Source organism: Stigmatopora argus, chromosome 12 (assembly GCF_051989625.1).
Source record: "Stigmatopora argus isolate UIUO_Sarg chromosome 12, RoL_Sarg_1.0, whole genome shotgun sequence".
Classification (NCBI taxonomy): domain Eukaryota; kingdom Metazoa; phylum Chordata; class Actinopteri; order Syngnathiformes; family Syngnathidae; genus Stigmatopora; species Stigmatopora argus.
In genome coordinates this window covers 6,877,611-6,900,882 of record NC_135398.1, presented here as the reverse complement: position 1 = coordinate 6,900,882, position 23,272 = coordinate 6,877,611, and the positions used below count along the sequence as shown (strand labels likewise).

At 40.7% G+C, this 23,272-nt stretch overlaps 4 protein-coding genes across 5 annotated transcripts; 2 read left to right on the top strand and 2 right to left on the bottom strand.

Moving 5' to 3' along the window:
* Positions 1-118: 118 nt before the first annotated feature.
* cactin lies at positions 119-4,927 on the bottom strand. The gene is made up of 10 exons (XM_077614422.1): positions 4,370-4,927; positions 3,664-4,216; positions 3,472-3,567; positions 3,099-3,244; positions 2,867-3,029; positions 2,501-2,615; positions 2,135-2,327; positions 1,905-2,024; positions 1,204-1,547; positions 119-788 (listed from the first exon to the last, which is right to left on the bottom strand). Exons 1-10 carry the CDS (start codon positions 4,672-4,674, stop codon positions 298-300), a joined length of 2,526 nt encoding a protein of 841 aa, XP_077470548.1. The 5' UTR covers positions 4,675-4,927; the 3' UTR covers positions 119-297.
* A 660-nt stretch (positions 4,928-5,587) lies between these two features.
* On the top strand, positions 5,588-10,495 carry LOC144085310 (ubiquitin-conjugating enzyme E2 R1-like). Its single transcript, XM_077614428.1, has 5 exons — positions 5,588-6,382; positions 6,483-6,569; positions 7,332-7,429; positions 8,557-8,691; positions 8,880-10,495. The coding sequence occupies exons 1-5, from the start codon at positions 6,197-6,199 to the stop codon at positions 9,088-9,090; spliced, it is 717 nt and encodes a 238-aa protein (XP_077470554.1). The 5' UTR covers positions 5,588-6,196; the 3' UTR covers positions 9,091-10,495.
* Positions 10,496-10,555: 60 nt separating this feature from the next.
* On the top strand, positions 10,556-17,293 carry sirt6 (sirtuin 6). 2 transcript variants are annotated; one of them, XM_077614426.1, is made up of 8 exons: positions 10,556-10,729; positions 11,035-11,162; positions 12,649-12,831; positions 13,639-13,698; positions 13,785-13,880; positions 13,960-14,040; positions 14,776-14,899; positions 16,059-17,293. In XM_077614426.1, exons 1-8 carry the CDS (start codon positions 10,664-10,666, stop codon positions 16,326-16,328), a joined length of 1,008 nt encoding a protein of 335 aa, XP_077470552.1. In that variant the 5' UTR covers positions 10,556-10,663; the 3' UTR covers positions 16,329-17,293. The 2 variants fall into 2 exon arrangements, with proteins under 2 accessions (XP_077470552.1, XP_077470553.1); XM_077614427.1 differs by having other exon boundaries at positions 14,816-14,899; positions 16,059-16,256.
* A 2,894-nt stretch (positions 17,294-20,187) lies between these two features.
* On the bottom strand, positions 20,188-23,024 carry LOC144085562 (relaxin-3 receptor 1-like). Its single transcript, XM_077614954.1, has 3 exons — positions 22,600-23,024; positions 21,514-21,957; positions 20,188-20,996 (listed from the first exon to the last, which is right to left on the bottom strand). The coding sequence occupies exons 1-3, from the start codon at positions 22,810-22,812 to the stop codon at positions 20,388-20,390; spliced, it is 1,266 nt and encodes a 421-aa protein (XP_077471080.1). The 5' UTR covers positions 22,813-23,024; the 3' UTR covers positions 20,188-20,387.
* Between the last annotated feature and the right edge of the window lie 248 nt (positions 23,025-23,272).

Genomic DNA, 23,272 nt, shown 5'->3' with positions numbered 1-23,272 from the left:
TGTCATTTGAGTCCATTTTCTACCAAATTATGAACAAGTGATTAATAGGTACCAACGTTTTAATAGAATCTGAAACCTAGAGCTAATGAGTGGTAACAAATCAAGAACTGACCCTCAATGGCAGCAAAACTACATTTTATTCCAAAACTGCAAGACAAAAGTAGAATGTTTAAAATGAAAATACTTTTAACATTTTGATCTTTACAACCGGTTTCATTTTTAAACTTTGACAGACCCCTGGACCCCAAATGTAAGCGCTGGCATTACATGACATAGGAAAATGATGCTACCGGAGTTTCATCTCCTGTAGCGGTATCTCTTAAAATGGAACCAGAGCTGAAAGATCCCGTTAGAGAACTGACAGCGGAAGCCGTGACGGTGGGAATACTCCCACTCTCTGTTCACGATCTTAAAAGCAATGTCCTCGTACGGGGGTCCGGCGTGGAATCTCAGGATCCCAAAGTCCTTGTTGTCAGGACTGGGCTCCAGGAAGTACTGGGGTGTGGAGCGCTTGTTTATCAGATCCGGGTAGAAGATATTAAACTTGTATCCCTGGACGATTTTAGGCGGGGGGTTGTCAAAGTCGTAATGGGTCTGGTTGTATTTATTCCACTCAAATCCAGTATGTACCCTGTTGAAAAAGCGGGGTTTCCTGGGTCGGTATTTGTCAGCCCACAGGTACATCTTGCCTGTTACGGGAATCTCCACGCTAAACTGGGCCTCCTCGTTGCCCATTCCCTCTTTGGCACGCCGCACGAAGGCGTCCTCGGCACTCTCGCTGGCGTCACCTAGTGGAAAAGACAAGTTTTAAGCCGGCATGATTTTCTCTTTTGACTTGAGAGTAAAAATTTAAGATATGAGTGCCCCAAACTCAATGTAGACAGGCTCCCTCTGGTGGCACGCAAAACACTAAAATTTTTCAATCTACTAAAATGGTGAGCTCTCTAAATTAAAATGCCATGATGTTGCGCAAACTGCGGCGCCTTAAAACAAAAATATATGCCTTTTAAAGAAAATAAATAGTCTACACAAAGGTATTTCAACTCCCAACCTCCCACTGACAATGTTAGACAGGCCCTCGAGTTCATGTCGGTACGTGATGAGGCTAAGTACTCTTTAAAATGTTGAGTGATGTCAAATATTTGAGAAGCACTGTTCCACATTAAACAAAACAAACACCTTGCCAACTTCTTGCTCTCCTACCTGTGACCTGCAGCTGTCTACGCGCTAACTGCAATCGGTTTGCGTCTTCCTCGGGAGTGATGGTGTGCGTATCCAAAGGCAGCTCCGTTGAAGTGAGTAGCGCGGGACTGTAACGGCCCGAATCGTACTCGGCCTGACTCTGCTGGATAAGATCCTCCTCTGTCAACACCGCCTCCATTTCTTCTGTATCCTTCTTCTCCCTGCTTTCTCCTCCTTCCACATTGCCGCCCCCTTCCGCCGTGGACGTGGACGGACCGCCCTCTGCCGCAGACCCTTTTTTGGATGATTGGCCAGGCTCTTTTGGCGGCGACTGTCTGGAAAGACCTGCCATGCTGACATCACTTCTGGAGGGGGAAAAGGTGACATATATTTTAGACGTTAACAAAAGCAGATTAGAGGCCGTTAATAACAAAAGTCAATATTACCAGGTAATGGCTACCATCAGCGTGAGGAGACATTTTATGACTGCTATTTTAGCTAATCAAGTTGCCATCATGTATACATGGTATCACATTACATTTGAGTATTTTTCCCCCAATCATTTTGTATCTAATGTAGGAGTATTTATAGCCATTATTGTCTATGTCTTAAAAATACATTTGTTTTGTAATAAACAAAGTGAGCTTGAACCGTAACGTAAAGAATCACATGGTATCTCAGATATTTCTGTAGATGGTTTTTTTTCCACAGAATGGACTTACATGTCCTCATTCCTTGGCTCCTCTTTAACGATAGGGAAGAGGGGTTCGCTATCTACCCCTTGTTCCTGCTTCAGCTTGAACAACTTCTGCCGAAGGACATCTTGGTGTCGCTCCCTCAACCTGTCACATAAACACATTCCCATTTACGCATCAAGTGCGTTTGTTTCCTTTCACCAGCAGCGGCGGCGGCGGGAAGAAGCAATGAACTTGGACTGAAATGACTTTCATACCTGGCTTTCGCCATGTAGACCCGCACCTGTAGAAGAAGGCTCTCCCAGTATCCAATGTCGAGGTTGGAACCTCCTGCCCGAATTTTGGTCTCAATGTTGAGATTTAGAGCTTGTAACTGGCTGTAGGTTTTTCCTTTAAACACAATCTGGACGTCGCTGCTCACGGCCGTGTTGATGCCGTCCCGTCGGTCGCCTGGGGATCATTTAAACAAACGCTTTCCAAACTTCTCATAATATGTAAGCCATTTCACTCAAATCTAACAAGTAGAAATTGGAGTGTGTATTTAGAAAATCCCATTCAAAGACAACTTCAGGATATAAACCTGTAAGTGCATGTTTCTGAGATGGAGGTTTATTCAAATGTACCTGGTCCTTTGCCAGAAGCCTCCAGTTTTCTGAGCTTGCTGATTTCGTCTTCCGTGATGGTGGTCATGTCTCTCCAAAAGTCCACATTCTTGCCTTGTTCCAACTCCATATAAACCTGAGACAACATAGAAAATTCAATGAATACTTTGCCAAACACGTCTGTCAAAACTGAGCATTCATTGAAAGATTCACTGCCATTAACAATGCGACCCTAATTGAATGATGACTTTATTGATTTAAATAGGCTCACATGACCCTTAATAGCTTTACTGTATTTTTTCGGAACCACAAAACCAGTATCAATTTGAGAGATGAATCCCGAGATGTGGAAATTGTATTAAAACTAGCTTTTAGCACGGCACCCACCTTAATATCCTCCAAAAGGTCGTCCATGTCTGTGACGGTCAGCCCATTTAGGAAAGTGTAGGGTTCGTGCATCTCCACAGCGAGATCGTCATCTTCGGCACTGATGTACTTGGCCAGGAGGTCGATGGGTTTGGCGCGACCGTCGCGAATTCGAATCTTAGACCTGGACAAAAACGTTCCAGTTTATGCAGATCCCAGCCGGTACTTTATTCCACCCGTGTTGGCTACGCACCGCAGTTTGGCCTGATGCAGATGGAAGTTGTCCTCCTGTTCGGCCCATGTTTTGAAATGCTCTGCTTCTTTTTCTCTCTGCAGCATTTCCAACTCCGTCTCCCTCATGGCCTTCTCTCTCTCACGCTCCAAACGCAGCTGCTTGACCTACGGCACGTGGCGGATTACAATTCAAGTAAGAATAAAACCGTGTTATCAGGGTATTTCTCCAAATTTAAGGCTGAATTTGATGTGTCGGGTTCTATTGTCGGCTATTTTTCCCGGTATTTATTTGCCTTTAAAACAAAAAGGTACATTGGTGTGGCCAAACTATAAAGACGACAACAAATAACAGTAGGATTTGTTTTTAGGTGAAAAATGTCTTCCTTGAATACCTTTTGAAGTTCTCTGCGATTCTCCTCCTGGATGCGTTTGTTCCTCTCCTTGAGATCCTTCTCTCCAAGGTGGCCAATACCTTTCATATCTAAAGCCTGACATGACACAAAAAGACGGTGTAAAAAAAAAATAATAATAAAAAAATAGAATAGCTCATTCAGAAGATGTGAATGTCACGCTTGAAAAGCTACCTTTTGCCATTTGAAAGTGCCCAGAAGGTTATTATCGCCAAACGGGTTGTCTGCATTGGTGTATCCCATGTACTCTTCGCTCCAACCCATCTTTTCTCTCCTCTTCTTTTCCTTGGCCTCTTTCTTGGCCAATCTCCTGGCTCTCTTCTCTTCTGGCGTCTCCAGAGCCTTCATCATCTCCTTCTGTTTTTTCTTGGTTTCCTTGTCCCGGGCCGTCTTGCGCTCCCGATCGGAGCCCGAGCTGTCGGAGGAGTCGGCCGAACTGGACTGATGTCTCACCCGGTCGCGGTCTCGGCCTCTGTCGCTTCTCCCTCGCTCCCTCTCGAGGCTCCTCGTCCTTTTGTCTCGTTCGGATTTCCTCTCTCTACCTCTGTCCCGCTCCTTCTGCGTCTGTCTGTCTCTACTGAGGCTTCTCCGACTTCCTCGTGGTCTTTCAACACTTCCATCCCGGGAGCCTGAAGATGACCTTCCCTTCCTCCTCTCACCAGATGCTCCTCTTCGGATCATCGTGCCACTTCCTCGTTTTATCTCTTTGGGACCATCTGAATCAGAACTGAGGAAAGGCGAAGCGTGTTTGGCATGGTTTTATGTTACAACTGACAAGTTTTCATCACAATGCATTCGAAAACGTAGGATATTCTGGATGAAATGACTTTTTTGCTGTCACGTCTCGTCAAAAAAGGAAGATATGGCAGATACACGTTACCTTGATGAATTGCTGCTAGATTTTTTCCTGGCACGTTGTGTTATTCGTCTTTTGTCGCTCTCCGAGCCGCTTCGGGAAGTTGAACGGCGCCGTTGTTGAGGCCGTCTTCTGTCTGGAGAGCTGCTACCGGAGTCGCGGCTGTCGGGTGGCCCGTGGCCTCGGCTGGATCGTTTCGGTTCCGAACATTGAGATCGATTGGTCCGCCTTTCGGGAGAGTTAGATCTGCTTGCCTTGGATCTATTTCGTCCTTCTCGATTCCGATTTCTCGATACGGAGCGAGACCGTCGTCTTGGTGTCGAGCCCATCACTAATATTGCGTATTCGTTGGGTCTTGCTTTGAGCCTGTCGCACAAATATAGTGTAATACACAGGTGATGCCCCCTTTTCCATGAGCTGTTGTTGCTATACTATTATATAATTATTAGATAACGTAAAATGCATTCAACTGAAACATAACCATCACAGTTTGTGCAACAATGTGACTGTACCTAAACGTTTTATTCTGGCAAAAGGGGGCCAGCTAAAAAGCTACTGTTCGCACATCTACAGATGTCTGATTGGTGCTGTGAGCCAACGGGTACAAGGTTTGACACTAGACGGCCATTTTGTGTCGGTGACATTCGATAAACATGAAAATCAATGGAGCGTCTTCTTTAAAATAATGACAGATTTCTCCATTTTTATCTATGTTTGAATGCTTCGAATACTATGCAGTAAGTTTCCTGAGTATGGATATCGTTTTCTCAAAATCCAGTCTCAAACATCTAGCCTTGAATATGTGACATCTTAGCTTTCTGTATTAGTGGCGCATGATAACTACGTAAAGAAATTGCTCTGAGAAATTATACATGGAAAATTCGAAAATACTATCATTTTAGCTATTGTATATGGAAAAAAGTCCTAACTTATCATTTTTTTTGTAGAATAAAAGTAATTGAAAGGTAAAAAAATGGGTCCGCTCAGCGTTTCTGGAACGCAAACAACACTTGCCTTCGCAAAGGAGGCTATCACTGGTGAATGTAGTTCTCGGCATTCTTTTCCTTTTCTAAAAACACACACAATGCATTGCGTATCTCATTAAATTTAGGTTTGTTTTATTATTTTTAATTTGGAATTGTATTTTATGGACAATTTTGTCACGATTAACGAGTGTTGGTGGCTCAAAAGGCAATATTTACAAACCACGACTGGACTACAAATCCCAGAGCAGCCATTGCACAATTGCCTGTTTTTAGGGTGAGAAAGGACTTCTTTTCAACAACATTCTTCGCTGTGTCCGCGTGCCATAAAGGTGTATAGCCTCAGCTGTGTGGGTTATAATAGTTAGAAATAGCTCGCTTTATTCTCTTCTGAAACCTGCCACTCTTTTACGATAACCCGCTTTGTTTTATTCTGTTCGCGACAAGGTACGGAAAAAAAATCGTCTCCAACTGGTTGTGAGGTAGTCTCTCGTTAGCTAGCTTATTTAGCCAGCAGCTACCAGTAGATTTACGGCTTATATCCGCAGCTACTTTTACAGGTAGAACAACTAAAGCTTTTGGTTACTCAGCGGCCACGATGGTGTGGTTAGTTTACAACAGCGAGCGAGTGGACGCTAAATAATTGATCCGATTTTGCTAACAAATCAACATAAGCCGCGTCGGAGAACGATCGCTTCGGCCTGTTTTCATTGTAGTCACATAACGCAAGGCAGTGTCGGGTTGTTCGAGCTGCGAGCGCGGCGTCAAATTTAGCAACCTTGCCCTTAAAAAAAAGAAAAAAAAAGAAAAAAACCAGTCAACAGCTGTCGATTTGAAGAGATAAGTTCGGGGCTGCCAAGTGTCAAGTATGGCGCAGCACGATTGCTCTCATGTCGCCAGTTCTCAGAAAGCTCTTATGCTGGAAATGAAGAGCCTTCAAGAGGAGCCCGTCGAGGGCTTTAAAATAACGCTAGTAGACGAAGCGGATATGTACAACTGGGAAGTGGCCATTTTCGGACCCCCCAATACACACTATGAGGGGGGCTATTTCAAGGTAAGAATCATTTCTACGGATTTTGGACGGGTGACAATGTGCGCTGTCCTGTGTGTGATACTTTAACGAGGCATACTTTGGTCGGTGTTATGTGTTCTAGGCGCGGATCAAGTTCCCCATGGACTACCCATATTCCCCACCGTCCTTCAGATTCCTCACTAAGATGTGGCATCCAAATATCTATGAGGTGGGTCAATATTACAGTCCTCATCGACGCGGACTTGGCAGGAAAATGTGGAAAATTGAATTGGAGTCGATGAAAGTTTTGAACTTTGGGTGTCTGTAGATTGTTTTACAGATTTCTCTGCTGGTCACATTAAGTGTGTGTGTATTCACTCATTGACAGCAATAGATGTCCAATTTAGTTCGACATGGAGGGGTGGTAGCAATCAGTTGAAGCCGAGCTCGAAGCGACATGAGAATAATTCAAGCCTGATTTGCTGCCTGCCCCACCCTAGTCAATCAAAATGGAGTGGATGTTTAGCACTGTTATTGACAGCCAACGTGATAGTAGATGATTAAATAATGATTTTATTGTTAAGCTATATTTTATACATAGGTTTTGAATACTTTTAAACACTGGATTATTCTAGCTCAAAACTTAATACATAAAATGTTATGTATCATGTACAGCACACAGGTCTGAGGCCACCTTTTTTTTTTGTTTTATCGTGATCTTATATAACTTCAAGGCTACTAGTATGTGACAGACCTTCATTCACCAAGGCTAAACTAGTATTTTAAATAAAATTTAAAAAATTCAATGTCTTTGTGTCTTTCAAATGGCAGCGATCGCTGATTTTAGGTTAACCCAGTAGTTACTAAATCTAAGATATATATTTTAAACAACTTGCTAATTGAATCATGGAAATTTCTAATGCTAACATTGGTCAAAGGTGTCCACCCTGTCAGCAAAATCAAAATCAATGATCAATTTCCTCTCTTCTAGAATGGAGATGTGTGTATTTCTATATTGCACCCGCCAGTGGATGACCCCCAAAGTGGAGAATTGCCTTCAGAGAGATGGAATCCTACCCAGAATGTCCGGTTAGCAATAACTGTCATGACTTGTACCTTTTTGTCCTATGACATTTGTCTTCAGAGCACTCCATTCTCAAGAGGTGGATGTTGATGTCACATCTGGCGATATGACACCATTTGTGGAAATGTGATGCCTGCCTCTCGGCTAGTTTTTTTCCCCCTTACGTGTCGAATACAGTGGAAGCTCTAATGTTAAACCCAGACTTAGCTTTAAAAAAAAAAATCATAATGAAAATTAGTCAACATGCTGCCATTATAAGCTCTTATTCACTGTACAGGCACTGTTTTACAACAGCTGTCAAAGCCACACAAGTCCTAATGTAAGCACATTCCAAATAGATGTTGAGTTTATGGGGTGTTATTTTACAGCCATACTAATAGATGCCACTGTAGTAGCATTAAAAACAACAATAAAAAGGCGACAGGAGTACTCTGAAAATTCAGATTTCTGCTTGTGTAGCTGAATTAAATTTGAGTCGATGCCTGGAACTTGAAAGATTTCTATCACTTCATATTACAATCATGTTTCAAGTTTTATAATTAACCTTTTATCCGTTCTTGAGGTATTTTAGACAGTAACATACGGAAAAGCAGAAATGGAACGAATACATAACCTGCACTTATGAACGTTTATTATCCCCAAATTTGCCAATATATGTAAAGTTCTTAGTTTTATAGTCTTGTGAGCCTAACTCTAACCATAAACGGTTGAATTCTTATAACGAGTTCCAATGAATTGAGCCTTGAAGCAAATCTGGGAAGCTGTGTCGTGCTTTAGATAACAAGAATCACTCGACAAGTTAGCTTCTCAAATAACACCATGACGTCAGTCAGCTACGGTTAATTGGCCTAAAACCACAAATCATGCTATGTAATTATCTGCTGAATACCACACGGACACCGAAATGGAACTTTAATCAAGGAAGGTTTCATTGCGTGTTATGCTCAGCAACAATTATCAACACTAACAAGTATTGGTATATCGTGAATATTCACAAGTAATGCTGCTCTTTACATATTTGTGTCATTAAATGCACAATCTGTTCTTTAATTAAAAAGGGCACAGGAGTTTTCAGAAATTCTATGTCAAGAGGGTCAAACTTTAAAGTTGTGACTGTCCTTTGTTCCTCCAGAACTATTTTGCTGAGCGTAATCTCGCTGCTAAATGAGCCAAACACCTTCTCTCCTGCCAACGTGGATGCCTCGGTCATGTACCGCAAATGGAGGGACAGCAAGGGCAAGGACCGGGAATACGTTGAAATCATCAGGTAGGACTTCACATGCAAAAATAGTCATTAAAATTGATGATTGTTAACTCCACGGCGGCCATTGGCAGGGATAGACGTCCGAGCTTGTTCATTTGCCGGCAGCCATCCCAGTTCAAATGAATCGGACGTCTACTAGCGACTAATTCATTTCAATAACTTGATAAACTCTCCGTGTCGAACGTCTACAGGAAACAAGTACTGGCCACCAAGGTCGAGGCGGAACGCGATGGCGTTCAGGTACCCACCACGCTCGCCGAGTACTGCGTCCGTACTCGCGCCCCGCCTCCCGACGAGGGCTCCGACCTCTTCTATGACTATTATTACGACGACGACGACGTGGAAGACGGAGACGGCGACTGCTGCTACGACGAAGACGATTCGGGCAACGAGGAGTCGTGACATGCCTTTTCTCCAGAGCGAGACCAATCTTTGCTGACACGCAGCGACGACCCCAACCCTTTTACTGCCCGGGTCGTCCGAAAGGTCTGAGGTCTGCAAGTGAGAAATATTTGACGCCTCCTGTTTGTAAACCAATGAAATGAGATGAATTTACCTTAGCTTGCGCGCTCTTTGTTAAAGCTAAATTTGGTGGGCTCGCGTGGATTTGCTGAAATTTGCACCAGCAAAAAAAAAAAAGAAAAAAGAAAAAAAGTTTTCATTTTGATCTTACACTACAGATGCTAACGAAATATTGCTTCTAATGTGAGAGGTCAAATGGGGTGATGCCACTTTGCACTGATGCAAACACTTACAAATCCTTCACGTCATCTCTTTCGTTGTAACTAGTTTCCCTTTCTGGTTGTGGTTTTTGCTCACTGCAAAGAAGTCTTATTGACTTCCTGCAGCAGGAACTAAAAAAACAAAACAAAACAAAAAACAATAATGGGAGAGACTTTCCTCAAACGTCACAGTTTGCATGCCAGAAAACCTTGGAGTCCATGTTTTTCCTGTATCTTCGATCTGGAAAACAGTTTGCAACTCTGTCAAGTGGACTAAAGGTCAGATGAGTTCACATTTTAACTTTTAGAAATTGATCTTTGCTGTGTCTTCTCTGGTTAACACAGAGAGTGTGTTTTGTCATTTTGGTTGCAGAGATTGCGTAAAATGACCATGGTTTCTGGGGATGGCAGTGCTTTCTCGATAGAACTGTTTTTTCCTCAGGTGTCAAGCCTGACTAAACAAATTGGGTTTTTTTTTTTTGATTTTTGTTTTTTGGTTTTGCTTTGTTTCATTTCTTTTAAACACCCCTGAAATGTATGCTGTTGAATTCTTGTCTTTATTTTCCGCTTCTTGCAAGCAATATTAGTCTCTTCTATATGGTTAGACTTAAATGCCTGAAACCTTCGCTTGAGAATGTTTTATGTGATGAGATTATTAGGTTTGACAATTTAAACGTGTAGAAAATGTGTCAGAGAAATGATGTTGCGGTGTCAGTTGGGATTAAAAAGGATTTTTAATCTTTGGAAGTCTGGAAGTTAAAGAACAATACCACCACCTTTTATTTTACTGTTTGTGTTAGTAGTGAGTTTAAGTATTCTGATATCTTTTTAGTGTTGGTGTGTTTCCTCGTGTGTAATTTTCGTCATCAGTCTTGATTGTTTCATCCTCTCAAATTGGATTTCACGCTGAATTTCTCAGGATTATTCAATTATACATTCGACATAGTGGGTCGTTTTTCAGAGTTACAGACACCTTGACGGATATGCACATGTAGCTGTACGGATGATCACCTTGTTTCATTCACTTGTTTATTTTTTAATTTTTGGCTATTTAAAAGTGAAAAATAAAGATTTATTGGAACAAATTCTGTGTTGACTCAAGAGACAGTCATGAAATGCTAGTTTCCCATGTGAGTGAACGCACCTTTGTTGGTCGCGGAGTTATGACGACAGCGCAATTCTAAAAAACAAGCGCCCGGCTATTCCTCTGTGCTACCCTTTGGAGCCTTTTGTTTACAATAAAAACAACAATAATGTCTGTGAATTATGCAGCTGGCCTCTCTCCTTATGCAGACAAGGGTGTATGCGGACTTCCAGAGGTAATTTTCATTTTACCAGAGCTGTTATGTTACGTTTTAGAAGGTTTTTAGCTGGACGGTTAGCCGATTTCAATTAATTTCATGTGTGTACCAAGCTGTTCCAACCTCGTTAATGACGCTTAGAACTTTCAATCATACACGATTTTATATTATTACATAGCATGCAACAAATGTCGTTTTTATTCCAAGTTGTCCCTTCAAATAACGACTACAAATGATCATTAGTTCTATTGTTGCTGTATTTTAATATTAACACTTTAGTATCACTACGTTATCATTTTTCATAACAAATGTGACATACGCAGGAATTTGATGGAGCCGAAGATGTAAAAACTAAAGTGGAAAGCCTTGCTAAATTGATAAAAGAGTCCAAGTACATGGTCGTGCACTCTGGGGCAGGAATCAGTACCTCAGTAGGTATCCCCGACTTCAGGTAAGAAATTCTCACTGTCGTGTTTGTTTTCTGATGATGTTCATTTTTTTCCCAGTTCATTTTGTCACACAAGCATGCGCCCAGAAATCAAATATTTGGCTCTGACTCCACCTGGGAGATAATTATATTCTGGTGCAATACATGTTTTATTATTTGTGTGTGTACATATATATATTTATGAGGTTATTGTATTTGATACAAAAAATTTACCATGCGCAATTGTTGAAACTTTAAGAACAACTGTTTCAATGTTCTCTGGTAGGACTGTTTTTGCACCGTCTAAAATTCAATCCAAATAATTGGACAAAAAAAAAACCTTTATTAATTATCTTATTCGAACCTGAAAAATGTCTCATGGATTTAAGGCCTTATCCCAGCCGACTTTGACTGGTCGCCAGTCAACCGTTGGGCGCACAGAGCGACTGATGACCATTCGCACCCACAATCATACCGCCACCAGCAGAAATCAAGCCCACGGCTCTGGTTCGAAGTCAGCTGGGATAGGCTCCAGCACCCCCCGCAATCCCAGTGAGGCTAAAGTGGTTCAGAAAACGAGATGAGACAAATTAAGCAAATGAATTTAATCCCCTTGTAGTAGCAAAGTTTTAGCAGAAGAGGGTGATGGATGTTCAAAGCATTCCAAGTGTAATATTTTTCAAGTCACCAGTGCGTTTTGTGGCCCTTTTTTTACCTGGATTATTTTTCATGTTTGGCATTTATTGATTCATATTTTCAATGGCTCTCCACCAGTGCTGCTACTCCTACTGGGCCAATATATATTTGATTTGTCCAGCCGTCAATCACCTCGACAATCGTCAGCAATCTCATTAAACCAATGCATTGCATAGCATTCCCACATTAATGTAAACATGGATTGAAATTGCTAACACATGTAAATGTGGAGCCAATAAGCAATTTGGCAGCGTTTGAGCTTCCTCTTCTTAAAGTTCCCTAAATGATGCAAATATGGCCTTCGCATCCTGGCAGCATCTCCCTCATGCTGATAAGGAGTCATGAATAATATCTGTTTTGAACATAAAAGAGAGAGAGGGAGAGCGTGGCGCACTGTTGAACTTCAACTGCAAAGACGGATCTGGTTGCGCAGCGAGAATTCACGTTTCATTTCTGGTACAAGAAGATAAGTTTAGAAAATTAGTGGGTAGCAATGTGCTTTGTAATTGTGGAAAAAAAAATCCTCAATTCAGATTGTTGCCCTCCACTAGTAGAGTAGCATGCCATTTATTGTCATTGTATTTACAGTTTTGGGGTCTATATACACAGTAAATTATCTGCCAACCACAGGCAAATGTTTATTTATTGACTGGGGGAATTTTGCCCCTGAAAACTAGCACATTGAAATTATTTTTATTTTATTTTCGATAGATTGATTTATGAAAAAAAATGTGAACGGCAAAAATTGAGATTGGCCGTCCAGATTGATGATAAAAAAATCAGAAAATAATAATGTTTTTTTTTCTTCTATCAGGGGTCCAAAGGGTGTGTGGACTTTGGAGGAAAAGGGAGAGACACCTCACTTTGAGACAACATTTGAAGACGCCCGACCCAGCCTTACTCACATGGCCCTGCTGGGACTCCAACGGGCCGGATACTTAAAGTATCTCATCAGCCAAAATGTAGATGGCCTCCATGTTCGATCCGGCTTCCCAAGGTTAATTGGCTTGTAAAAGCTCCACTTTTTGCCCAGAGAAAACAGATGACTAATCAATAGCTCAATTCAAGGGACCCTCGTTAGATAAAACACATCTCTTTACTACGTGCCTGAAATTAGATTTGACTGGAAGGGTCGTACGGATTGGACACCGGGTGCCGTCAATGGCAAGCCAAATAGTGATCGTTATATATTTTCATATTCAGTTGGATTAAAAAAACATGTTTTTATGTATATGTACCTCTGCGACCTTCGTGAGGATAGGGGGGATGAAAAATTAATTAATTCATAATGCGTACATATATTTAAATAAAACTATTATGTAAGAATTCACTTCCAAAATGGATTGGACGTCTGTTATGGTCAGACAATGAGTTAAATGTGTGGCCTATATAGGGTTAAGATACACACCATAGCGCCCAATATTTTTTAACTGCTTAAAAAATGCACAAAAACTAAAAACAACACTGGGGGGGGAAAACTTAGAATTCTTATTGCATTTCTACACCATGGCCTCAAGCAGCAAATCCAATTTCACATTCAATCGGAGTAGCCAGCCTGTAATAGAAGACCTGCTCTAACTGGGAGCAGCTTCATACATCTCCTCCTTACCGGTTTTGCCCCAACTTTTCAAATAACAAGCGCACAGCAGGAAGAGAATGGCCGCAGCCATCGGCCCTAGTGGAGCACAGAAATCAATATCAGCACTACATAGACTATTCGTTAAAAAAAGCCAAGCATATTGAACTAAGGCTCAAGAGTTGTCATGTAAAATTTACGACGGACTGTTGTCTTTGGCCCTGACAGAGACTTGTTATCAGAGCTTCATGGGAACATGTTCGTGGAGGAGTGCGAGAAATGTTGCCGGTATGGACACGCATACAAAATCTGCTTGTGCTAACATGAATGAGTATAAAAACAATTATAAAATCTATTGCGGTGTGCTTTCCTAGGCAATTTGTTCGGGAAAAGGTGATTGGAGTGATGGGTCTCAAACCAACAGGACGTTACTGCGATGTGGTGCGTTCTAGGGGACTGCGAGCCTGCAGGTATACTCACACAAAAATGCTTTATTTAATAATTAAGTTCAAATGTTCAGCAGGATATTTCTTACGATTCTCATGACAGAGGGAAGTTGATCAGCACCATATTAGATTGGGAGGATGCACTTCCTGACAGAGATTTGAACAAAGCAGACAATGCAAGCAGGTAAACTTTGACTCAGAGCTCTTTACAGATGGTTGTCTTTTTAAAACTGAAATATTGTCATATTTTGGCATTTTTTCATACACTATTGCAGATGAGAATCAGTTACTACATATTTTGTAATAAACAAGGACCTCAATGCCTGCAGGTGGAAGTTGCTTTGCGTAATTTAGCTAAATGTGGAAGTCAAATATTTTGCAATATGCACTTTATCATGTTCAAATGCAAAATTGGAAATTATGTTTAAAAGTGCACAGTGTATCACTTAAAAATGTGATACTTAACTTGGTAATAGCCCCTAATAATGCTCTCAAGTTAAGTTTAGTCTTTTTTTAAATTTCATGATATTTAAATGAGTGCCCTATACAGGGTTAAGATGGTTTGGAGTCTTGTCAGCCCTTTCACCTAAACCCGTAAAAATCTTCTTTGGGGTTAATGGCAACATCATTGTCCTTTTAATGTCTCCATCTGCTAACAGTGTCAATATGAAACCTTTTTTCCAGGTAAATTTTTTACAATGCATCTCCAAATGTGAACAAGGAACTGTGACTCATTTGTTTGTTCCTCAATATTACATGCATAATTACCACACGACTCGCGCTCCAGCAAGTTCATAAAAGTCAGATATGTTTCTTTTTTTCCATTTTACTGAAGTCCAAACACAGCCTCTATATTGCTCTAAGATGCTGTCCCCATTTTCAAACAAAAATTGAATCTTATGTTCTTTATATCCACAAGACAAGCCGACCTGGCACTGACACTGGGTACCTCCATGCAGATCAAACCCAGCGGAGACCTTCCCCTGCTCACCAAGCGTAAAGGCGGGAAAGTGGTCATTGTCAATCTGCAACCCACCAAGCACGTACGTTTTATTCCTATACAATCTAATAATTAGATGTGATTCATAACTGTCAACTTACACGTTTTCCCGTATTTTATAAGTTTTTGATCATTTCAACTCGTGTACACCGTAAATCAACTAATGCACGGGAAACAATTGTTTAAAAAAAAGTCCTTTTTTGTAAAACCGATGTTGTTTTACCCATTTCGGCTCTAATCCGGATCGTCTTAGTCACTAGTAGCAGACGAAAACTTTATGGTCGACTGTTAATATTGTCAAGCTTTAAGCATGATGTGTGCACGCAGATTTCCCTTTTACACATTCGCCTTTTCACTACATAAATATAGCGTGTCAGTAAGCAATGTACCCAGACAGTCAAGCTGTCAGCGTCATACGGCGACATCTATAGAATCTTGAATTTATTACGTACAAAAAGCGCATCGACTGATTGCACACTACGTTCACTTTGGGGAACATTTTAGTGCGCCCTATGCGAGTAAATATGTGCCCCGTTGTGTTTGGGTGGTTTATTATCGCTTTAATTAGGGGAATTGCAATCATTAATAAGGGGAGCAATTGCGTGACCGGACGTTTGGTCGCCCGGACCCAAACAACAGGCGACCAAACGTCCGGCGACCAAAATACTGGCGACAAAACAAGGTAAAACAACACAGTCTACGCATCAATAAAAGCCAACAATGGCCCTGAGCAGTTTCACTGAGCGGACGTGTTGGTGTATAAGAGTTTGTATGTACATGGGTTGTCCCCTTAGGAAAGGACGTCAGTCAGGGTCTTAACAAGTTCTCCAACAAAACACAATCAAAGTACGGGAAATTTGGAGCTTTTCTTTAGCCTAATAATTAATAGGGCATTAAGTATGACTAAATAATAATTCACAGTTTGTATTTAGGGAATTTGAGCAACAATTTTAAATGGTAATTATCAATAACCTTCCGGGCGACCAAAAGTCCGTCGACCAAACGGCCGAGTACCGAGCAATTGGCTGAGGTTGACAGGTATGGCGATTGTTAATTATGTATTGAATCCATATATGTGAAGACCCTAATCGTCACAATGGGGAATATTCCACCTCACTAGTGACCTGACTGAGGTGTATAGAAAATGGATGGATGAATGAATAATTGATGAACTAAATATTTAATTGAATTCTCCCTTTCAGGACAAGCATGCTCACCTTCGTATTAACGGCTATGTGGATGATGTCATGAAGCAGCTCATGCACCACTTGGAGTTGGACATTCCAAAGTGGGAGGGGCCAACTTTGTGCGAAAGCAGCGACACAAAGCCCCCGCTCGCTCTCGCCACGGATACAAAGCTCAAAGGTAAGATCGTTAAGGAGGGAAAAAAACGAGACGCCGTCAAAGAAGAGTCAGTCACGGTAAAGAAAGAAAGGAAAGATCTTCTCGTAGGGGTGAAAGATGAAAAGTAACGTAAGGTCGTGAGCTCAGCAAAAATGTGCCCTCAGAAACAAACTTGAATGATCACAAAGGATGCTCGGTGTGTTACCTCTTTATGCCCGTTGGAACTCTCTTTGTATATCTTTTATTCTTCCATATCTTAAACCACAATGACGTAGTCGCCTCGGTTACATCACAAAATGATACATGGGAAAAATACCATTATATGAATATAAAAAAATTACATGCCTCCTGTTCAAATGTCAGGTTTTGTGGCTAACAACAAAATCAATATCGAGAGGAACAATTTCAAAACTTGTACGACTCATTTGAAACCAAAATATTTTGTAAGAAGGAAGTAAATACGAAACTGTCACAAGTTTGCACAACCTCAAACAACACGGTGACAGCAGTCGGCATCAAGAGGAGAAAATATGGCACATCAGTGGCATAATCAAGAGCTTGATGTCCCTCCAAAATTAATGGCAAGATGAAAAGAAAATTGCTCATGGACGCTTCCAAGAGCCTGATGCTGCAACATCAAACAAGCTGCAGTAAGGAAAATACTGGTTGTTTATGTCACATTTCTAAGTTATGGATCGGCGTGACAAGAATGAAGCCTTAGTACTCTTCCAAACATTCACTTTTTTTTTTAGATTCATTTTTTTATCAATCCCAAATAAAAAGTACGGCATTTCAACAGGAGTATGTGTACTTTTTTATATCCATTGTATGTTAATAAGCTGCACTGACACCTGTGCACCTTATTAAATGTACATTTTTTACTTTGAGCTCTATGTTTTGTCCCTTTTGGGAAACAAAACGCCTTCTATGGATTTTATCCATTTCATGTAATTTAAGACATCTCGTCGGAAGGGCAGTTGTGTGTAAGACAATTTTTTTTTTGTTCCTGTAAATACATCATTGTTACACTACATATTTTTATCTCAGGAAAATGGTTTTGTACTTGTCTTTTGGCAATAAATTAATAGCACAACCCTGGAGTCATGATTCCTTATCTTCTGTCTTTACCATGTCAGTTAGTCGTGCCCTATTTTCCACAAACAGGAACACTATCATTGGCAATTATTCAGCGAACATAATAATATGATTTTTATACAAGTACAGGTAACTGTATTAGCATGTCTTAGGTCAGCATGTCAACTCCGCCATCCCCATTCACTTTAATATTTCTATTCACATGAGAGTACAGGTGTTTGTGTCACATGTCATATGTTCTCTTTCCATTAAGTCAATCATAAAAATGTATATTAGATGAAAGAGCTGCCCCTCAGTCACAACCTGTCTCTGAAAATAGGTCACCACACAGTTCTCATTTGCATCCATCTTTACTGGGAGGGTTCTGACAATGGTATTTAATGGCAATGGTTTGCTACTAGCCCTCCCAGTCTAAATGGATTGGACATATGTCACCTTTAATGGTACTCAGTGAATTTATGAATGTTAATCCTGTAACAGTAAAAGGGTTGCTAATGTGTTTCCTAAAGTTTCAGTGTTATAAGTTGTACTTTCAGACAGTTAGTGTGTGTGTGGTCAATATAAAAACAGAACAAGACTTGATTACTTGGCAATAATAAACAACCTCCAATGACCAGTTGTAAAGCAAATACATACATGCAAAATGATGTGGAAAATTCTCTTATGAGATTATTTATGCAGAGGATATTTAAATCTCTAGATAGAGATCTTTCCAATGGAGCTTTTTGGTATTTTTAAAAAGAAATGTGCTTTTTTTAACAAGAAAACCCTTTTCAATAAACATGAAATTTACTGAGACCATGGTCTCTACATGGTTAATTTGTTGAGGAACTACGAAATTAACACATTAGTTAAAATTCAAATTTTAAAACATATCTCTTGCCTAAACTTGCTTGAATGATAGCAAAAAGTTCCTTTGGAATTTAGTTTTCTAGAGGAAAGAGGCTGGACTTTATAAAGGTCATGTCAATTTGTCAGAGCTAGTTGTCTGTAAAAAAAAGACCTCATTAAAATTATTTAAAAAATCACCTCGGCTGTAAAGTGCTGAGACAACAGCTTTGCCGTGTTTGCCAGGGCTTTGCTGACAGGGCCTTGCAAAATAGACCAAAGTTAAGTTAAACCAAAAAGGTCAGAAAATCTGCTGTGTGTTAAGCATCCACCTTGACAAAAGAAAAACATAAGACAGGAAGACAAACAAGAAGAGCTCTGCATCAATTGATCTGCGCATATTAATGAACTTACATTTGGTGAAATGACATTACGAATTTGGCAACTTTACTTCCAATGTACCCGTCGATACCGAGAATTTTTTTTGTTCAATATTTTTTTTATGACCCCCTCACTTATAGTTACACAAAGTGACCTTTTACATGGCGTCGTTTCTCTTTGGCAAGGTAATTACAGCTATAGAGCACACAAAAGAAGAGCTGGTGGCGGCATGCATTTGCCTAGCTGGTATTTACATGTCATCCCCCATCTGTGAGCAGCTATATAGACAAATATCTATGTTCAGACATGAAAGGTTGTGAAAGGGCAGAACTGGTTGAGAATGGCTTTCTACGCAATAAGCAGACCTTTTTCCAAATCATTTGGTAGGATTGCTTTTCATCACAGCACTCTTTTGTCCAGCACTTTTATTTAATGTCACGATAAATATACACCAGTAGCTTTTCACAGAACAAAATCACAGTGAAATGCACACCAAAGGCAAAGATGGGAACGGCTGTTTCTTGCTGAGGTAAATGAAAGAAACCACAATCAGGATGCATTGTACATAAGTGCCATTTTTTTAACAGATGTTGCGTAAACATTTGATGTACATATTAACAAAAAACTCAATTGACCATAGAAGTGATTTTTGCTTGGTCAGATTCGGGGTGTGCTCCGCCACTCCAGCACCCCCCGCAAGCCTTGTGGGGATAAGCGGTACAGAACATGAATGAATGTTTGATTAAGAATAGGTTCTACTTGTACTTGTTTATTGAAAAATTTGGTGAAATGTGCGTAGCAAAAAAAATGGCCTGGTCTTGAAAGTTAGAAATGATATTATTCACAAAACAACAATTGGAGGACAAGGAATAACAAAGGGACAATAGGAACAATTTTAGAAAAAAAACATTAAATAGGAAACTGCTGTCTGTTTGTGGTTCCCTAGTCACAAATTAATAATATTTTTTTTCTTCTGCGAACTGTTAATTTTGAATGGCTTGATCGCATTTTCTACAGAAATATGATACAAGGGGTTACAAGTGTTTAGCATTATGAACATGGTGATGGAGCACTTTTAATTCGCATCTCAAGCCATGTTGTAGTGAATCTTGCCAGATAATACTTATAATTTTGTGCTATAATTGATTTTACACTTGGAAAAAAAATATACATAGAGGTTGTCAATGACTTGCTGTTTTTCACTAATCTTGACATGGCTTAAACCATGGGTGTCCATACAATAAAAGGGCTACAGGGGGTGCAGGTTTTTGTTCCAACTGATGCAGCACTGAAGTTGAACCAATGTGATTTCTGCACTGATTGCAGTTTCAAGACACTAGGTCAAGGGTTTCAGACTTGGGTTGGTTCACGGGCTGCGTTAACGTCAACTCGATTTCATGTAGGCCGGATCATTTTAGATATTATATTTAGATTTTTTTTAATAAATTGATTAAAAGAACTGGCCCTGAATATTCAGTTTTTTTATAGATCTAAAACAAATGTTTATTTTAGCTTTTTTTTATATGTTTAGATTTTACAAAATTATTTTTGAACTAAAAACACAGAAAAAAATGATTAAAAAATGACAATTATTGATTTAAAAGGGGGAAAATCAGGAAATCTAATATACATCTATACTATTCATTTTAATTTGATCCTAAAACAGAAAGTCGGCACTCATGATTTACTTTCCCGGGCCACACAAAATGATGCGGCGGGCCAGATTTGGCCCCCGGGCCGCCATTTTGACACATGTGCACTAGATTGTCATCAGTTGAAATAAAAACCTGCACCCACTATGGCCGTTGAAGACCGCTTTGCTTAGACCGTATAGCTTAAGAATGTGGGTTGACTGATTCCATGTAGAATAAAAACCCACCTAATTACATATTGTCTTTGTGTATCATGACCATGCTCGTGGGAGCTACCTCCACCCGCCTTCCCCTAAAAATGTGGGTGAACATGTTTCGGATGGGGAGAGACACACGAAGCAGAAGCTCCTTGAGTCCAGTACGGTATTCCTGGCGGATCAGACAGTAGAGTACTGGATTGAGACAGCTGTTTGCTTGAGCCAGGCACACAGTCAGGGGGAATGCATAGGCCTGCGCGTTGTAAAAAGCTTTGCTGAAGGGCACCAGGTCAAATTTGATCAACACGCCCCACAGGGTTAGAGCCTGGTTGGGCAACCAGCAGATGAAGAAGGACAGAACCACAATAGTCACAGAGCGAGTAACTCTGGAACGGCGGCGGTGTCGACCTCGCTCGCTTTCCGATGGCTCCACCGTGTTGCCACCTATTATGCTGCCCACTACGCGCTGGCTCAAGATAAATCTTAGGAGGAGGAGGTAGCACACGCTGATTATTATCAAAGGGAATACAAATCCCAGAAGCACTTTTTGCATTTGATAAAGGCCGAGCAGTATTTGAGGATCCAAGTGACCGGAATCTGATTCCGAGAACCTTACAAGGCAGAGCTCATCGTCAGCAGAAACCTGTGAATACAAAAGATGTTGATGATCTAAATCTCTAAAAATGGATATGTCTCTAGTATAATTTGATCTAAATTAGATATCCAATGGCATTTGTTTTAAGAGTACCCTATCTGGTAGTGTACCTAAAATGGCCTCGTCATTCCTGGCCCATCTAATCTGAAGAACACATCAAAACAAAGACGCAACAGTCTAGACTGAGACCCTCTTTGATGACCAAGCTTCTCACCATTTAGGTCAGTTGTAGTAATGACCTTGTTCTTTCATCCTGACCAACAAATTCTGACCATAGATAAGAGTTGAAACGTGGATTGACTGGTAAAGTAAGAGCTCAGTCTTTCGGCTCTTCCTGACAGACCGATACCGCTCCACTGTTTACTCACTCTTGATCCAGAACCCGAGTTATGTGGACTTGGAGCAGAGCCTTATTATCTATCTACAGAGGGAACTCCAAAAATATATATATATATTTTTTATCTTTGCTAACTTTAAAAAATAGAATGACGGTAGGTCAACAAACCTGAACAGTGGTAGAGTAGATGGAATGAGGCAGCGTTGCCACCAGCGAGACTACCCAAATAGCCAAACTGACCCACTTGGCTCCGGTAGCTGCCTTCCTCGGGTTGGCGATCTTCAAAGAGTTGACTAGCGAGTGGTAGCGTGTCACGCTCATGGCGGTCAGGAAGAAGACGCTGGCGTACATGTTCATGGTGGTGACCGAGCTCACGATCTTACACATGACCCTGCCGAAGGGCCAGCGGAAGTCCAGCACCGTGTCCACGGCCCAGAAGGGCAACGTGAGAACAAACTGGAGGTCAGTAAGAGCCAGGCTCATCACGAAACAGTCGATGGAAGAATAGTGGTGACTTCGGCGACGGAAATGGAGCAGGAAGAGCGCCAGGAGGTTACCCGCGAGCCCCAGAACACACACCACGAGGTAGACTAGAGCAATGAGGATTCGCACCTTAAGAATCAAAGCAACACAAACTTTAGTGAAAACCAAAAAAAATGATGACCAAAATGTAATTTAATAAATCATTTTAATGTAGGATATTTTTCAGACTATACGTAAATCTCACTAAAGTATAAATTGCATTTTTGGGAGTTTTTTTTTTTTTGTCTTATCAGAAACCAAGAACAAACATACGTTAAGGTAACAGTAGTAAAATTGCTAAGAACAGGCTAAATAGATATTGAAACTGTTTTTTTAGTTAAATACAGCCTAAAAACAACAACATTACGGGTTGTCAGAGTGAAAAAAACACATATAGGTCGCACTTATTACTCACAGGTCCATCCAAACTATTTAAAAAAAAATGTGACTTTTAGTCCGGAAATGCATTTAATTTTTGTTTGACCAATTTGGCCAAGCAGTGTATATATCTATAAATCTATGTATATACCATATTGTTAATTCTAGCACAACAAATGTGCAACTAAATTTCCGGTGGTGAGCTGAAAGATATATTTTTTGTAGTATATACAGTTTGCTAACATACATGAATGTATGTCGGTAGGTAGAAAGTAAGCATAAACTTTGAGCATCCAAAATTTCCCAATGACTATTTGTTTTTTAAAAAAATCCAGGATTTTCAACAAAACTCACCGCTGTGTTGCCACTGTCCCCGTGCAGATCCACCGAGGATTCTTTGGAGAGGATGTGGATCCAGCAGTCAAGGGACAGGTTCAAGGTGGCCAGGTTTGACCCCACTCCATTAGGGTTGACCAGTTTGGACAGTTCACGTTCATCCTGGTCCCCCCCACATGCGCTCAGCGCATCCAGGGGTGCCGGCTCCAGAGTGCTGCTGTTGCTCTGCATGGATGCTGGACGGGTAAGACACTTAATTCAACTTGCCAGTGAAAACCAGCGTCTCTTCTCTACAGAGGCTCATTTCCAAAGTGTGCTTCAGTAGGCAGCAAATCTTCATCATCCTTATCTTGTTTTTAAGAAATTAAGGCGGATATATCATTCCCAATTGGCAGACAACTAGAAGCATTTGCACATTTGATAGTCGCTTCCTCTCTCCTCTCTCTTCTTTCCTCTTCTGAAGTGACACTCACCCACGGCATCCCTAGCCTTTTATAATTACGTACTCATGTTCTTTGTCGTGAGGGGGCGCTAGTGCGCATATTTCATGGCAAAAGTGCATGCACAATTCTGTTATGCACTTTTTGCATCTAATGGAAGCATATTTAACTGAACTATTCAATTAATTTAAATAGTTGATTAAATATACATTACATTTATTTGAATTAAACAAATGCTAAATTTCTGATCA